The 19508-nt window shown below is 33.4% G+C and overlaps 1 protein-coding gene across 7 annotated transcripts; it reads left to right on the top strand.

Annotated features, from left to right (window-relative positions):
* Positions 1–538: 538 nt before the first annotated feature.
* Positions 539–17990, top strand: LOC123678758 (cyclic nucleotide-gated cation channel beta-1). Of its 7 annotated transcripts, none has more exons than XM_045615953.1 (9): positions 9600–10285; positions 10922–11069; positions 14210–14398; positions 14945–15249; positions 15408–15652; positions 15839–16189; positions 16251–16479; positions 16692–17031; positions 17417–17988. In XM_045615953.1, exons 3-9 carry the CDS (start codon positions 14211–14213, stop codon positions 17817–17819), a joined length of 2061 nt encoding a protein of 686 aa, XP_045471909.1. In that variant the 5' UTR covers positions 9600–10285; positions 10922–11069; position 14210; the 3' UTR covers positions 17820–17988. The 7 variants fall into 7 exon arrangements, with proteins under 7 accessions (XP_045471904.1, XP_045471909.1, XP_045471906.1 ...); XM_045615950.1 differs by having other exon boundaries at positions 14205–14398; XM_045615948.1 differs by lacking the exons at positions 9600–10285; positions 10922–11069 and adding an exon at positions 539–768 and having other exon boundaries at positions 14205–14398; positions 17417–17990.
* Positions 17991–19508: the final 1518 nt, after the last annotated feature.

Genomic DNA, 19508 nt, shown 5'->3' with positions numbered 1-19508 from the left:
AGATTTCGGATACATTTATTAAACAACAATTGATATTTTCTTATGACATATATGCCTCTGTGCCAAATTTCATGATTTCATGCTGATAATTTGAAGTAAACAACAAATCCAATTTTGAAAATCATTTAGAACAGAAGTTCAAAAAAAAAATGGGACGCGAACTAATATTGGGAAGCCTTGAAAAATAAGACAAGTATAAACGCATCCCTCTCTCGCAAAAATTGAATTTTTTATTGTTATTCGATCGGATTGAAAATTTCTTGTTTGATCTTTGGAGAGTCGCCTTCATTCATATAGTTAGACTTCTTATTTTCTTCGTGAAAGCAAAAGGTAAGTCGCCATCCAGTCAACTTTGAGAACACCAAGAGGTTGTAACTCCCAATGTTATTATTAAAATAATTTCATACAACTAACTTTCTTTATTTTTAGATACTTGTACTTTACGTCTTCGAAATTTTTATTTTGACTGTTTGGGAAAATGACCACTCAGTGAATTATTAATTTAAGTTTGTCCGCGCATTTTACCCACATATGGTACCAAACTTCTTATTCCTGGGATGAGACAGACATAGATTTATGAAGTATAAAGACAGATCAGTCGGTAGTATTTTTCAACCTGCAATTTTACAAGCATAATGATGGCTTGTATTATCAATTATCAGCTATTATCCTCATTATTTACACTACAGACAAAAGTGCATGTGCAATCAAAAGGATTACCTAGAACATCCCTTCATCTTAAGAAGTTCCAGCAAACAATCATTGAAGGTAAGGGTTTCTGGTGCCATCGTTATCATTCAAATAAAGATACAGACCTCATCTCTTTACCAGCATCCTGAGTTGTCGCTTTCGCTAACATTTTGTTACTTTGTTGGGATTAACACAATTTTTTTTTCTCAAAATTCAAATCACGAATGATTGCACATTACAAGAATAAATATTCACTCAAAATTCATGAAGGGCATTGGTCTTATCGAAGACAAGCTAAAAAATCAAGTAATTCTCTGTAACTTTCAAATACATAAGTGTTGAGAAATCATAATTATCGATTTTTCATGACAGTTCGATAATTCTATTCAGTGATTTCAGTTCGCCATTTTCAATTTCCTGAAAGTAGTTATCAACGCAAAAAATAAATCTGATCACGCATGCCACGCATGTCAATTTAATTTCAACTAAGATGCATATATAATCTATGCATCCCCTGAAGATTTGAATTCGATAAACATTTGATTGCAGATCTTTATAATTATTCAGTTCCTTCTGTTACTGTGATTAAAATGTATAAGTTTGAAAAATTTAGATTATACAGAATTATTTGAATTGGTGATATGAACTCTTGAGTAATTTCGCAAAGAAAGCTAAATCTGATGAAAGTCTATATATTCTACTTAAGGCATATGATGAATTCATGAAAAATCACAACAAGGTTGATACTTAAAATTCTTATCGACAGAATTTTTTTACTGATTATTATTTCGTGAAAACAATATACACAGAATTATTCGAAGATTATATTAATTTTCTAGCTGGACCTAGTCAGGTTTTCCCTCCAATAATAGTGTGAATGTGTGTTTAACAGAGATAGAATTAATTAAGTTCAATTTTTCATTTCAAGATCAATTCGAGGTATTAATATTTAATAATCAATGATTAACACCGTTCAAAAAGTTTACGTATTTAATTATATCTGTAGTTCTGCTTTGTTTTTAGTAAAATCTTTGTCTCTTGCTGTTCAAAATTATATGATTGCACATCAAAGCATAGTTGAAAAGATTTTCAAACCGCCCTTTACAATCTCAATGGCTCATTTTGTAGATTATTATGCTGTTTTTTTTCTTGAATTATTAATTTGGTTTAAAGGGTTAAGGTCAGTTCATGGAAATAAAGAACCACTTCTTAAAACAACGCCGACATGTTTCGATTTTATTCTAAAATCTTCTTCAGGGCTTCAAAATGAGATACAGAAATTGTACTACATCTAATACCTATAGGGAAATTATGATTACATATCAACAATAAAATTGGAACCGAAATTTCAGCTAACAATAAAAGCCTTAAGTTATAAAAAAAATATATAAAGTACACAATATATCAGGGGTGGAGTCAACAGTTTTATTAAATGCATTTATGGGAGAATTACTTACAGTTTTGTTAAATATATCTTAATCTTAAATAAATACACCTCATTCATCATCATATGGGAAACGATCAGACTAATTTAACATTTCTTATTATAAATACGTTATACATATGTAAAATTCCACATATATTTACGTATCATAGATGTTAGATCTTAAACTAATTCAAGTTTTGTCTTTGATTTTATTGATAAGATAATAATAAGCTCTGTATGTAAGTTTTCAATATCTCTCCTTTTATTGATGGATTTCAGGTGAATCTTTCTCGAGCCTTATTTACGTAGGTGCGCTCTCTCTCTAGGGATTTCGTTGTTGCAGTTGGGCAATCCAGCGATCTCTGCCGAAGGCACCCTCTCCATCGTGGAGAGGTGACTCTGCCTGAACGCTGCGGTGTAGCGCGACACCCATAACGCCACCTCTCGAGCAGACATAGTCACTACATAGGTCTGTTCATCTTGGTTTATTAAAACCTTTTTTAAGAGTCATCGTTTCCTCAAATATTTTTGATGTTCTAATATTTTTATTGAATTGGCGTTGAAATTGAATGAATTTGATAAATGTTCTGCTAGGACGGTGTTGTTTTTCTTTTTTATTTTCGAAGGATGAGTATATTGATCACTAAGATGTTCATTATTGATTTGTTTTGTACTTGGCCTCTTGAACTGCTGCAACTTATGGATTGTCCATATTTATGGATTAGGTTTTATTTAGTATACGAATCACACAAGGGCATAATTTTCTTTGAAGCGATAATTTTTTTTGTTTAGAATTCCAAACATATTTGGTTTTTTCAATTTTAGTTTCTACATATGTTTTAACCATATTTCTTGTTACTGAAGAAGTAGAACGTTTTATATATTTCTCTATTTTCTGGTAACGTTGATACGTACCTAACTTAATATGTAACCTGGTACCTATAATGTCTGAATACCCCTCATGAATTGTATTGATATGTAGAAATGAGTAACCTCTCTCCCATTTAAAACATCATTGGATTTTTGAGATCTCAAGAATTTTCACATTATCAATGATTATAGAGTTATAGACACAACTTGTTTAGGTGAGGTAAGGTAACCTAACCTAACCTAACCTAACCTAACCTAACTTAATATGTAACCTGGTACCTATAATGTCTGAATACCCCTCATGAATTGTATTGATATGTAGAAATGAGTAACCTCTCTCCCATTTAAAACATCATTGGATTTTTGAGATCTCAAGAATTTTCACATTATCAATGATTATAGAGTTATAGACACAACTTGTTTAGGTAAGGTAAGGTAAGGTAACCTAACCTAACCTAACCTAACTTAATATGTAACCTGGTACCTATAATGTCTGAATACCCCTCATGAATTGTATTGATATGTAGGAATGAGTAACCTCTCTCCCATTTAAAACATCATTGGATTTTTGAGATCTCAAGAATTTTCACATTATCAATGATTATAGAGTTATAGACACAACTTGTTTAGGTGAGGTAAGGTAACCTAACCTAACCTAACTTAATATGTAACCTGGTACCTATAATGTCTGAATACCCCTCATGAATTGTATTGATATGTAGAAATGAGTAACCTCTCTCCCATTTAAAACATCATTGGATTTTTGAGATCTCAAGAATTTTCACATTATCAATGATTATAGAGTTATAGACACAACTTGTTTAGGTAAGGTAAGGTAACCTATCCTAACCTAACCTAACCTAACTTAATATGTAACCTGGTACCTATAATGTCTGAATACCCCTCATGAATTGTATTGATATGTAGGAATGAATAACCTCTCTCCCATTTAAAACATCACTGGATTTTTGAGATCTCAAGAATTTTCACATTATCAATGATTATAGAGTTATAGACACAACTTGTTAAGGTATCACAAAAAATATTTGTCACCCCATTAACAGAATAATTTTATAAACTTCCGGACACCCATAATCAGTCTCTATTGAAATGAAGTAAGAAATATTTCACGAAAATTGTAGACTGGTTCAATACGCTTGTGGGTTTGACGGTACTCATGAGGATTTTTGGAGTTTGTGATTTAGCCTCTACACTCTGGCTTGAATCCAATGCTATTGAACAATTGTTTTCCTCGGTTTCGTGATTATGCCATGTCAATGCTTGGTTTCAGAGGAACCAAAACCATTTTTACCTGCCAGAAGCATGTGATCAACCAGTTCGTTTCTTCCTATATTGTCGATATAATAACCATCACATCAGGAGAGCATTCCCTAATTGTTTTCCAAGGGAGGTAAATGTGTCATAGAAAACTTGGCTCAGGTTACATTTGTATAATGCTGTCTTACGTTTTTCTATATGCTTATCTCCGAATTGCAACCAATCTTTTACGTAGGGGTCACTTTTGATGTTAATGTTCTTGCTCTTTAGATTTCTGGCTTTGAGTAGGATGTAGTTGGGCAATCCAGAGATCTCTGCCCAAGGCACCCTCTCCACCGTGGAGAGGTGACTCTGCCTGAACGCGACGTGTAGCGCGACACCCATAACGCCACCTCTCGAGCAGACATAGTCACTACATAGGTCTGTTCATCTTGGTTTATTAAAACCTTTTTTAAGAGTCATCGTTTCCTCAAAATTTTTTGATGTTCTAATATTTTTATTGAATTGGCGTTGAAATTGAATGAATTTGATAAATGTTCAGCTAGGACGGTGTTGTTTTTCTTTTTTATTTTCGAAGGATGAGTATATTGATCACTAAGATGTTCATTATTGATTTGTTTTGTACTTGGCCTCTTGAAATGCTGCAACTCATTGGATTGTCCATATTTATGGATTAGGTTTTATTTAGTATACGAATCACACAAGGGCATAATTTTCTTTGAAGCGATAATTTTTTTTGTTTAGAATTCCAAACATATTTGGTTTTTTCAATTTTAGTTTCTACATATGTTTTAACCATATTTCTTGTTACTGAAGAAGTAGAACGTTTTATATATTTCTCTATTTTCTGGTAATGTTGATACGTACCTAACTTAATATGTAACCTGGTACCTATAATGTCTGAATACCCCTCATGAATTGTATTGATATGTAGAAATGAGTAACCTCTCTCCCATTTAAAACATCATTGGATTTTTGAGATCTCAAGAATTTTCACATTATCAATGATTATAGAGTTATAGACACAACCTGTTAAGGTATCACAAGAAATATTTGTCACCCCATAAACAGAATAATTCCATAATCAGTCAGTTCAGGGTACATTTGAATTTTTTCAAGTCTTTTGTCAATTTTTGATCAAGAATCAATAATTTCAAGTTCACAAATTTCTCATTCAAGTTATTTAAGACTAAATATATACTGAATACTGCTGTCTTACGTTTTTCTCAGCGCTTATCTCCGAATTGCTACCTATCTTTTACGTAGGGGTCACTTTTGACGTTTATATCCTTGGCCTTGAAGATTTCTTGCTTTGTGTAACGTCAACGTCAAGATGCAGTTTCTAGGATGATAGAACAGTGAGGGGAGACACTGAAGAAGTAGAACGTTTTATATATTTCTCTGCTTTCAGGTACCTAACTTCGCCATCATGTCTGAATACCGCACTCCAATTGTATTGATATATAGAATTGAAAAACCTTTTTCTCCCATCTAAAACATCAGACTTTTGGATCTACTCATCTCAAAAATTTTCACATTTTCAATAATTATAGACACAACTTGTTAAGGTATTACAACAAATACTTATCGAATCTGTTCTTTCTTTCCTATAATGTCGAAATCCATTACGATGACATCAGAAGAGCATTCCCTAATTTTTTTCCAAGGAAATGTGTCATAGAAAACTGGGCTCAGGTTACATATGTATAATGCTGTCTTACGTTTTTCTATATGCTCATCTCAGAATTGCAACCTATCTTTTACGTGGGGTCACTTTTGACGTTAATGTCCTTTGCCTTGAAATTTCTGGGTTTCAGTAACGTCAACGTTAAGATGCTGTTGCTAGGGTGATAGCACAGTGAGTTGAGGAGTTTTCCGCATTTGTCCTTTACAGGTGGTTTCCACGCCTTCCAAAAGTAGTGTTTCTCGCTTATAACAACCTGACAAAGTGGTAAGAACACCTTCCCAATCGAATGATCTCTGGAAAATCTATCGTAATCGAATACGTGTAGAAGACTATTTGCTGCCTTTTCTGTTTTGGAAAACATTCGAAGTAGAAAGTTTCGTTCCATCTTTGATTGAGCCATATTTACGTGTAGATGTCAGACTCTTGATGGCATTTTCTGTTTTGGTAAACCATCGAAGTAGAAACTTTTATATATTTTTCTGTTTTCTTCACTATTTTGTGTTTGACTACCGCTCTCCAATTGTATTGATATATGGAGACAAGTAATCTCTCTCTCCCCCATCTAAAACATCAGATTTTCAGATCTACTCATCTCAACAATTTCCACATTTTCAATTATTATAGACACCTCTTGTTAAGGTTTCACGAAAAATACTTTTCGCCCCATAAACATAACAATGTTACCAACTTCCAAACACCCATAATCAGTTCATATTTATTGGAGGAAGAAATGTTTCACGAAAATTGTGAACAGCTTCAATACGCGTATGTGTTTGGCGGTACTCATGAGGATTTTTGGAACTAAAAAGTAGAAACTTTTATATATTTTTCTGTTTTCTTTACTATTTTGTGTTTGAATAACGCTATCCAATTGTATTGGTATATGGAGACAGGTAATCTCTCTCTCCCCCATCTAAAACATCAGATTTTCAGATCTACACATCTCAACAATTTCCACTTTTTAATAATTATAGACACTTCTTGTTAAGGTATTACGAAAAATGCTTATCGCCTCATCAACATAATAATGTTACCAACTTCCAAACACCCATAATCAGTTCATATTTATTGGAGGAAGAAATGTTTCACAAAAATTGTGAACAGCTTCAATACGCGTATGTGTTGGGCGGTACTCATGAGGATTTTTGGAACTAAAAAGTAGAAACTTTTATATATTTTTCTGTTTTCTTCACTATTTTGTGTTTGAATAACTCTATCCAATTGTATTGGTATATGGAGACAGGTAATCTCTCTCTCCCATCTGAAACATCAGATTTTCAGATCTACTTATCTTAACAATTTCCACTTTTTAATAATTATAGACACTTTCGTACGTTTGGCGATACTCATGAAAAATTTTGGATTTAAAATTTCAATGGCTGGGTTATTTAGCCTCTACTTCGGCTTCAAACTAGGCCACTGGACAATTGTTTTTCTTGGTTTTGTTATCATGCCCTGTCAATACTTGGTTTCAGAGGCACAGAAACCATTTTTACGTTTCAGAAGCTTCCTACCAATTAGTTCGTTTCTTCCTATAGCACAGAAACCATTTTTACGTTTCAGAAGCTTCCTACCAATTAGTTCGTTTCTTCCTATAGCACAGAAACCATTTTTACCTTTCAGAAGCTTCCTACCAATTAGTTCGTTTCTTCCTATAGCACAGAAACAATTTTTACCTTTCAGAAGCTTCCCATCAATTAGTTCGTTTCTTCCTATAGTGTTGAATACATAACAATAACATTAAGTGAGCATTCCTTTATGTTTTCCCAAGGCACGAGAATGTGTCATTGAAAACAGGGTTTAGGGCATATTTGAATACTTTTGACGTTAATGTCCTTGGTATTGAGATTTTTGGCGTTGAGTAACATCTACGTCAAGATGCTGTGAGGTTAGGAGTTCTCCACACTAAAGAAGTAGAACGTTTTATATTTTTCTCTGTTTTAAGTTCATAACGTCCCTATCATGTCTGAATACCGCTCTCTATAATTATATTGATATATGGAGAGAAGTAATCTTTAGAAAATCTATCGTAATCGAATATGTGCAGAAGACTCTTTGTTGCCTTTTCTGTTTTGGAAAACCTTCTGTTTTCTGGTATCTAACTTCATTATCATGTCTGAATACAGCTCTCCAATTGTATTGATATATGGAGATAGGTAATCTCTCTCTACCATCTAAAATATCTGATTTTTAGATCTACTCATCTAAACAATTTCCACATTTAATTAATTATAGACCCCTCTTGTTGAGGTATCACATGTACTCATTGCCCCATCAATATAATAATTTTATCAACTTCTGGACACCCATAACCAGTCTCTATCGAAATGGAGAAAGAAATATCTCACGAAAATTGTGTACTACTTCATTACGCGCGTACGTTTGGCGGTACCCATAAGGATTTTTGGAATTAAATGGCTGAGTGATTTAGCCTCTACTCTGGCTTCTATCCAATGCCATTGAACAATTGTTTGCCTTAGTTTTGTAATCATGCCCTGTCAATGCTTTGTTTCAGAGCCATCGAAGCCATTTTACCTTCCAGAAATATACCACCAATCAGTTCTTTTCATCCTGTATTGTCGAAATCCATAACCATGACATCAAGTGAGCATTCCCTTACTCTGGCTTCAATCCAATGCTTTTGAACTCGGTTTCGTGATCATGTCCTGTTAATGCTTTGTTTCGAAGGTATTGAATCCATTTTACTCATGAGGATTTTTGGAACTAAATGGCTGAGTGATTTAGCCTCTACTCTGGCTTCTATCCAATGCCATTGAACAATTGTTTGCCTTAGTTTTGTAATCATGCCCTGTCAATGCTTTGTTTCAGAGGCATCGAAGCCATTTTACCTTCCAGAAATATATCACCAATCAGTTCTTTTCATCCTGTAATGTCGAAATCCATAACCATGACATCAAGTGAGCATTCCCTTACTCTGGCTTCAATCCAATGCTATTGAACAATTGTTTTCCTCGGTTTCGTAATCATGTCCTGTTAATGCTTTGTTTCAGAGGCATCGAAGCCATTTTACTCATAAGGATTTTTGGAACTAAATGGCTGAGTGATTTAGCCTCTACTCTGGCATCAAACCAATGCCATTGAACAATTGTTTGCCTCAGTTTTGTAATCATGCCCTGTCAATGCTTTGTTTCAGAGCCATCGAAGCCATTTTACCTTCCAGAAATATACCACCAATCAGTTCTTTTCATCCTGTAATGTCGAAATCCATAACCATGACATCAAGTGAGCATTCCCTTATTTTTTCCCAAGGAACTAGAATGTGTAATTGAAAACAGGGTTCAGGGTACATTTGAAGACTGCTTTTACATTTTTCTACGCGAGAATAAGAGTCGTATGGTGGAAATCGTATTCAAGAAATAAATGCATTTGCCCGATGTTTCCAGAGTGTTCTGAATTGTGGATGTATATGTCCACGAGAGAGATCGACCTGTTCTGCAAGAATGCCATCGATGGGTGGTTCCCCTTGATAGTCTGCATAGCCTTGTTGCCTCTGGTGCTACTTCCAGTTGGTGCATTTTCTGTAAAACTACATCTAGTATGTTGAGGTGACCACCAGTGAAGCTTTCCCATTTCCTGATGAGCATCAGTTCTATGTTTAATATTAATTTTTTCCCTTTCTCTGCAAATGATTAGTATACATATTCAGGATTTACTTCATATCTGTGGCGATGACGTTCTTCTATTTCCTCCTGAGAATTATACAAATACCTCAATTTTGAATTGAACTCTGGTTTGAAAACCGTAGTTCGCATTCCTAACCTCATTGTCGCACCCATCTGACCAGGATTGTGTTCTGGCATGTCAATGATTACCGGATAACTTGTAGGAACTTCACATTACGTAGTATGAGCTCCTTCCATTTTTGCAACATTTCTTGCGAATTCAAGGACAGCAGTTTGGAAGCCTAGACAAATTCCAAGGAAAGGTTTGTTATTTTCCCTGCACCATTTACACGCTTCAATTTTTCCTTCAACTCCTCTCTTACCAAAACCTCCTGGCACCACTGTATAGAATATTTGTGTTTTGTATGTGCAATCAATTGTTTCTGTTTAATTTTTATGTCTTCTTTAAAATTGCGTTACCGGGGCAAAATTTTTGAGAAAATGACCACTCAGTTAATGATATATTTCGGTTTGTCCGCGCATTTTACCCACATATGGTACCAGACCTCTTGTTCCTTGGACAAGACAGATGAGTGACAGGAATATTTCAACCTGCAACGCTACAGGCAAAAGTGCATGTTCAATCAAAAGGATTACCCAGAGCATCCCTTCATCTTGAGAAGTTTCAGCAATCATAATCATTTTTTAAAGGTAAGGTTACTTTACTGGTATGGTATATCCAAAGTCACTTGAACTAGTCCATAAAAACGCTTGGTCATAGATGTCCTTTTGAAGTGGATACCGCGATCCCCTAAATACCGGTGTTTATTTGAAAGTATTGTTAGACAATAAATTCACTAGCCCCAAAGAATTTTTGGGAATTTGAACAATCCTTGTATAATCGAAATATTCAGCTTCCTCCAAGTGACTTTGGATATACTATATCGTCACAATCATTCAGATAAAGATACAATCCACATAAACACCTTGTTCTGCATAATATGAAAAAGTACCAGAAAATGGTTTAAAAGAATTTCTCAGAAATTTTGGCACAAAATTATTGAACATTTTTAATACATTTTTATTTGGTGTGAAATCATTAGGAATGAAAAATAAACAAATATAGGGAAAGTTTTGCGATCCATTCGTCTGACCAAAAAAAATTTTGGTCTGCGATTTGGAAATTTCCATCAACAAAATACAGATTGGGAACTTTAGTTACGTGTCTGTTTGTGTGTCCGCACATCCTAGGATTAGCCTTAACTTCCATACTCCTTATCCGATTTCAATGAAAATTGGTGAAAGCATCCTGTTTGGTCTGTAGATGGTGCTATATACCAATTTCAGCTCTTCCAGGTAGAGGGAAGCTACGCGTTCAGCATGTGCAAACGTGGAATTCCCGGGACCTCCATAGTTCGTGTTTCTGAAATAAAATATGGGAATGTAACGAAGGTTATAACACTAAGGAATTTCTACTCTTTTGGATATACAAAAGGTAGGTACACATTGAGCATTCCTATACATGAAATTTGTGAGATATAATTGTGGATATAAATAGTGTTAGATAAAATAACACAATAGTATATTGTGCAACAAGTGGGAAAAGTCCAACTTTTCTCGCGAGTGTGGAAGTTTGTGGCACGAGCCTGAAAGGCGAGTGCCGCAAACACACGAGCGAGAAAAGGACTTTCTCCACATGTTGCACACTATACTTTTCCTACAACTGCACAAATTTCAATAATTCAAGTAATGGACATGATTCAAATCAAAATGACCTTCGTTGACAGTATGTGCTAATTTATTGCGTTTCCATAGAAACGACTCAAAAACCCAATTTCATTGGTCTACCAAGGGAGGTGTGGGAAAAGTGCCGTGGGGAATAATATTTCCCACAGTATGCGCAATATATAGTTTTGCAATTGAGTAAACTATGCAGAATACGCTACTTTTCATAGCAGTTGTAGGAAAAATTGATTTACTATTTTTATGAATTTCTTACAAAAGTGTAGTACAGGGTGTTCCTAAATTGGAGGTTCAAACGAAAATGGAAGATTCCTTCGATCTTTAAAGTCCTACAAACATATGCCAGCAAACGCTTTGTTCTCGAGATACAGGGTGTTAAAGTTTAATTTTTTTCAAGGTTTTTCTCATAGCACCTTCCTCTCACAAGATATTTGACTTAAATTTGGCCTAGATATTCCAATTATATGACAATTTTGAATGCAGGAATACAGGGTGATATTTTTTCTTTCCTTTAGAATTTTTTTTTGGTGGATCACTGCTTGTCTATTAAAATGAAAATTTGGTCCAGTAATACACTTTTCGGTTTCTTGTAGTTTTGTTGTAGGTACCTATCTTTTGTACCGATTTCGAGAAAAAAAATCAATCACTGGATTTATTTGTTTTTCAATGTAGCTAATATTGTGTATTCATCTGTTGGAAGGAGTGTATGAAATACAAGCTTTGCTTAGGTCATACATTTCTGATTGATGGATACCTATGTATTGGAGATTATTGTCTATTGTCTAACTAAGGTGGTGAATAAAATTAAATTTGAATCCCAAGGAAAATCCAAATTATTATAAAAATCCAGTTAGTAAGATGTTATGAATAAATTAAGTCTTGTTACTTACCGAATCCGTAGCGAAGATTCTAAAAACTGGAATAATCATCTCAAAAAAATTGAAGTACAAGAAACACACTGCATCACGAAAACAAAGCGTTTGGAGTCCATGTTTATAAAACTTTTTTCTTAAAATTATCCAAAGAATCTCCCATTTTCCTTTGTAAATACAATCTAGGAACACCCGGTTTATCGAACAACTGAAAATTCAATTTCATTATATGCAATCTACGTATGATCATATCCAATTTCTGAAAGCAACGAAATCTGATCTGGAACTATCATTATAATGAATAGGAATACTATCCACTTCAACCTCACTAAATCGATACGCATGAAAACCAAATGCGCAGAGTTGTCTGGAAAATCTGAAAATCTACAGCGCAAATGCCGGGCCATCCTTCCATAACATGCAAAACTAAAGTGATCAGCTCATATAGAAATGGAAACCATTCATCGTTTCAAAAAGGTAAAGCCACTCAAAGTAATTGCTTCCACCTTATTTGAATGTTTAATGTATATAGATGCCATTCACTTTAATCAATGCCGAGCAGAAACTTCTCTCCAGTATTAGAGATGATTTTAGATGGTCTTGAGCTGTTGTTTCTCATGTTGTTCCCTTGTTTTTTGGCGCCGAAGTTTGGTTGAGTGATACGAATTTTATTTTTTTTTCAATTAGTTTGTTATTAGAAGGTGGCATTTGCAAGTGGCTGTTTGTATATTTCTGTTACCAAAATCTTGGAGAGAAGACAAATCGGTTTGTGAAAAAATATTTGAGCTAGAGTTAGGTTATCTCTGTTGTTATGAGGAATTAAATGTAGATTACATTTTTTCCCCCAAAAAAATTAATTTTTACATTCATGGGTAATAGCTATAGAACAATTATGAATTCGATGAATATAATAGAAAATTGAAAGCTTGAATTCAGTCTGAAAAATTGAATTTGAATCTGACTCAGAACTGGGAAATCTGAATTTATGAGTTTAGACGTATTCATCAATAGAATTATCATGCACGAAAAATTTCAAAAATAATCACATTGTATCTATGCATTTCGTTAATTGAAATATTAATCTTGTTTCAGTTCATTTTTTCCGATAGTAAATCAAAAATCGATTAAAAAAACTGCTCACTCGCTGTTTCAAGAGTTTTTCTCGGAAACTTTGAAAACTTTTGTCATGAATTGCTCTACTCATGAACATGAAATGAACAAAAAAAAAAAAAAATTCACCGAATTTTTGAAATTTTTATTCGGATTTAGGAATTATTGAACCCGGGTTCGAATCTCTCAACTTGATAGTCATTACAAAATTTCATATTGGTATTTATTGAATATTATCTCTGTCCACCAGACATTTGGCCTCTGAAGAGAAAAACACAAAAGAAAACATAATAAATCATATAGTGTGAAATTTGTAGTGACATTTTCGGCTTATACATTTGGCTATTCATTTTCAGTACGCAATGTGATGTATTTTTTTTCAATCTGTGGCACAAATTCATAGATATATCGCCAAAAATAATATTGAAAATAATATTTCATTCATTCTATACAGGTGTAAATAACTTTTATTACGTCATCTACATAGATAAAACTTTGTAGGTACTTCAAATGTTTATGTACCAATTTATTTCTGTTGGTGAGCAATCTTAGAATTTTAATTTGGATGAATTGAAAGGTTAAACGTCTTGAACGAAGAAAAACATTCTTACATCTATAATCGCTGTTTTTATCTGATTGATATTCTTCAATTATATGGAAAACCTCCATATAAGTATTGATTAAAAATAAAATAACTTCATTACCTCAAAAAATTTCATTATTCACAATTGCTTCATCTATTGCATGTTGAATTCTTCAGGTGATTAATTTTACTGAATGTATTCACTTTTAATCAATATCAAGAGGAGTTTTATCAGGTAGATAACAAAACAATCGAGCTTCAAATGACTTATTTTATAATGGTCTAATATTCTATTCACTATTTAATAAGCAATTTCTTCCAGAGCAGTATGGTATACCCTGAAAAAAGTGCACTAAACCAAATGAACAAAAATAAAATTTGTCCATCTCCTTCTTGGTGTGATGAACCATTGGAGAACCATAGCAACAATATAAATATAGCACACTACGAGAAAAAAATTAATGGAAATTATATTTCTAGTGAAGATATAGCTGCAGTTAATAATTTGGAGGATGAGTAGGTTTTACTTGATTTATGATTATTTACCTATTCACTCGTATCTTTTTTGTATCATGAACTTATTATTTTTATGATAATGAAAAAAATTGAACCATAATGAGTTTGTTAACTGGAAAAATATCATCGAAACAATATTTTGGTTCAGAAACAAATATCATTCGGTAACGATTCTAAAATTTCTTTGATTTTACAAATCCTTAATAACTTTTGGAAGTATATACTCGTAGTATATTAAATAATTTATGTCCATGAAATTTTGAAAATAATATTGTAGCATGCTATAGAGGACAGATAGGCACCAGCAGGTTATTCCAATCAGAAAATATGCTGTTATATCTGTTCCAATGAGATAAATGCTCGTGTTTAAAGTTTTTGGTTCCTTCATCTAAAAATTAGGTAATGATATTTTCATTTGACTACTAATAAGGATAATTAATTTAAATGAAAAGAATGAACCACCACATTGAAGTTACTCATTTTTTTCGAAGATGAAGATTTTTTTTTTTCAATCATAGATGTTTTTTCTAATATTGTTTCTTCTAGTTATCCCAACCGCGTGTTCATCCAAGACAGAATAAGACATTTGGTCGAAGCTTTCTCTAGTAGAACCAGAGCAGTAAAGGAAAGGATAGAGACTCCTGGCACTCCCTCCTCTTTGAGTAGTGCAGAATTCTCCAATGAAACATCATTCGCTATAGGATCTCCTTCTCACGTACAAACTCCTCAAAGGAAGTGCATTAACAGCAATGAGGCATCTGAAGAAAAAATTATGAGTAATAGTTTACGCAATAATTTGAGGAATTATTTTGTGACCTGTACAGTGGACCCGAATGGTAAACTGTACCTTGGTAAGGACAATTAAAAAAAAAAATTATTTTAATATAAGTATTCCTTACGTGACGATTTATGCGAGTTTACTCATACCGAAGCCGGTCTTGAACTCTGGTCCCAAAAATTGAATGTTTAGGATTGAGGGTAAACATGAATTAATGTTCAAATATTTCAGGATGGATGTTTTTCGTTACTGTAACATTTTTGTACAACGCATGGGTTATACCTCTAAGAAGTACCTTTCCTTATCAAACTCCAGAAAACAGAATAATTTGGATGGTTTTTGACTATTTGACTGACTTCGTGTATCTGATAGATATGATTGTGATACAGCCCAAAGTCAAGTATTTAGAAGATGGATTTTGGGTGATAGATGTATCGTTGCTTAGGAATAATTATTTGAAGAGGAGACAGTTTAAGGTAGGTCCCAAATCATCATAAATTATTATAATTCATTGAAAATACATCATCAAATCGATTTATTTCTCACAATAGAGGAAATTTGTTTGGACTATTATATTCATACTATTTCAGGTAATAGTTTCAATTTGTTGTTATTTCTTTACTCTTGATAGCAATATTTTTATTACATACTTTCGTTTTCAGCTTGACTTGGTATCGCTGCTTCCTCTAGATGTCTTTTATTTCATCTTTGGACCAGACTTTGTCGTATTACGCTTGCCCAGATTATTGAAAGTCCATTCTTTTTGGAAATTAGTGAGCTTCATCGATAAACTAGTGAAGAATCCATATGTTGTTCGAATTTCCAAGACGCTGATGTACATGATGTACTTGATACATCTGAACGCATGCGCATATTATGCCTTCTCAACTTGGGAGGGCATTGGTAACAACAGTTTCGTCTTCAATGGTAAAGGCAACGCCTACATCAAATGCTTTTATTTTGCCACCAAAACTGCCACATCGATAGGAAAAAATCCAAAACCAACTCACGAGGTGAATATCTGAATTTGAAGAATTCATGGAATAGGAAAATTAACTTCGTTTTTTCTTTTAGATTGAATATATGTTTATGACTGTTTCATGGTTGATGGGAGTGTTCGTATTCGCAGTATTAATAGGTCAAATAAGAGATATTATTTCTACTGCTAACAGAAATAGAACTGAATATAATAAGTTGGTAAATGAAACGTTAGAATATATGAGACGATTGAACTTGCCAATTGAGATGCAAAGAAGAGCTCAGCAATGGTTCACATACACTTGGAAAACACAGAGGACTTTAGGTTGGTATATCATCAGTGGCATCAGTGGCCCCTGCCATACACATCCTCACCTCTAGAGCGATATTTATATTGTCTCTAATCTTTTAATTTCATCTTGAAACCAATAGTGAAAAACATACAAACATAACATAACATAATGAGCACAAACATTAATTTTTTGCTTAATATCTTTAAAATGTTCCATTAATCACAATCTCAAATATCTTTCACAGATGAGAGCACAATAATGGACTGCCTACCTCACAAAATGAAGACTGATATTGCCATCAACGTTCACATTCAAACCCTGAGCAAGGTCAAACTATTTGCAGACTGCGATGAAGCTCTTTTGAGGGAATTGGTGCTCCAACTCAAATCCGTGATTTACCTTCCAGGTGATATAATATGTAGGAAAGGAGACGTTGGAAAAGAAATGTATATAATTCAATCTGGAAAAGTTCAAGTTATAGGCACGAATTCTGAAGTATTGGCAACACTGTCTGAAGGTTCTGTTTTTGGAGAGATTAGCCTGTTGGGGATTCCTGGAAAAAACAGAAGGACTGCAGATGTCAGGTACGCTCGAGTTTCTCTTGAAATAATGTTGAAAAACTTTTTTTTTTCATGAAAAAATTGAGAAATCTCACATTTCTGAAGTGCAGAGAGTTTCATAGAAAGCCTACTCGAAGATACATATTGTTGACACAACTGCCATCTATTAGTATGTGGAATGTCATCTGTCATTCGGTTGGTTTTTATGTTTCATTTTGTCAATTTATCTCGATTTTGTTTTTCCAATTTTACAGAAGTAAAAATTTATAATTGAATATTGTACTCCAAAGAGTATTGGTAGATAATTTAGATAATTTTAATTATAAATAATACAATATGAAAATTATGCAGCAACAACATCTGTTTGGAATTTCTCATACTTCAAGGTTTCACAGACAATTCTTTCCAGATCTCAGGGTCATTCAAACCTCTTCGTCTTGAGCAAAGCAGATCTCAACGCAGCCTTATCACAATATCCAGAAGCCCAAGAACTCTTGAACAAAAAAGCAAAACTCCTGATGAAGAAAAACGCGGCACTAGAAAGGAAACAAAATGCGATGATTGTCATAGACAACCCCATACCGCCTTTGAAACAAGCAAAGCTGGTTGATACGGTCCTGCAGGTTCTACCCTTCGATTCGAACACCAACAGATTGCTTAGATTTGGTAGCAGGGCCTACTCAAAGTCTAAACCTGAAAATGATAAGTTCAAGTTTAGGAATAGTATGCCTCACATTGAAAGTCTTGCAAGTTTGGGCGATGTGGATAGAGCAGTAGAAGCCAAAGTTACTGTTCATAGGACCTCGAGTTAGATCACACCAAAAGGTCTCTGATAAAAGTCAGAAAAGCTGTGAGAGTAGTGTGATTTGCAAGAAAATCGAAAAATTGTCTATATAGATGTTCTCCAGACAAGTGTGGAGAAGAAATTACATATCGTCGGCTAAGAGTGTAAATCTGCTAAGTCCATTTTGAACAATATCACAGGAGACCAAAAAAACCGTACAGTACAGTGTTATAATAATAATAATAAGAGAGTTTATTCATGAAAATACATTCAATAAACTCTATTGAATGTATTTTCATGAATAAACTCTCTTATTATTATTATTATAACACTGTACTGTACGGTTTTTTTGGTCTCCTGTGAAATTGTTCAAAATGGACTTAGCAGATTTACACTCTTAGCCGACGATATAACTTTTCACGCTCTATCGATCAATACTCGTAGATTCTAAAAATGATATTAGAAAGTCAGTTTCATCATGACGATTGAATATATTTTGACTTTTTAAGGATTATTCTTCATTCATTAGAAATGAGAACAAAATACAAATGAATGTGATGAAAAACTGATTCATTTTATGTAAACATTGTATCTATGTTGAAGCAAGGTCAACCTGAAAAAAGATATGTTTGAAAGAATTATAATATTTTTGAACGTTATACAAGGAATTCAATTTAGAGTCTGAATTCGTATATTTTTCAGTATTAATGATCGTATTTTCAATAAATAATTCTCATATATTATCAGTATTATTGTAACGAATGTGTACCTATTGGGATAATAAAACTAGTTTCTTACAATCAAAGGTGTTGTTATTCTGTAAATTCCACTTATACATTTTATGTCAAAAACGAAAAAGACAAAATATTAATAGTTTTTCACGAAGAAACGATTCTGGTAAGAAAAATCTAAATTTCTAATTAAAAAAAAACTTGTTGACCTTGAAAAAAACCTTGAAATCAAACTCCAAGGTCACATTGGATGTCTGCATTTGATGTATCCCTGAAGACTCAAAAACTTTCATTTGAAATATTGATCTTTTAAAATGGGTCAGCCTGTATATGAATCAATTCCTGATTCATGAAAAAATTATTTCAAAACAATAAAAAAATTGCAAATTTTAGGTCTATTTCATCCTGGAACGGAATATCTATTAGATACTTATTAATCTTATTCAATCAGGACCAATCTTTAGCGATTAATAATTTTACAACGATTATGTACAGGGTGGGCAAATTTCGATGTTTTAGCACTACAACTTTTGAACCAGAGGTAATTGAAAACCTTTTCGAAAATACGAGCACGTCACTGGATTTTACGTAAAAAAAGTGCCTGTATAATGTTTTAATTTCAGAGCTCTATCATCAGTATTAGCGGAGATATAACTGTTTTTCGATTTCGCCATTTTTCCAATTTTCGCTTATAACTCGAAAACAAAAGAAGGTGGCCAAAAATGAATACTACCCTTGTTAGTTTCTCAGAAAAAGAGATCGAGAAGTGGGTATCAGATTTTGTCTATCTCCTCTGGTTCAAAAGTTGTAGTGCTAAAACATCGAAATTTGCCCACCCTGTACATTTTTTTTTAGTTTTAGCAATCACCACAGAGGTGAAGATTACTAAAGGGGGGATAATTCAAAATAAAATAAATACAAATATAACTTTCAAATTTTAAAAAATATGCCTACATTTTTAGACTTTTAGTAGGTATCTCCCTTTT

The sequence above is a fragment of the Harmonia axyridis genome, chromosome 4, assembly GCF_914767665.1.
Source record: "Harmonia axyridis chromosome 4, icHarAxyr1.1, whole genome shotgun sequence".
Taxonomy (NCBI): Eukaryota; Metazoa; Arthropoda; class Insecta; order Coleoptera; family Coccinellidae; genus Harmonia; species Harmonia axyridis.
Note: the sequence above shows the minus strand (reverse complement) of the source record. Positions and strands in the feature narration are given on the sequence as shown.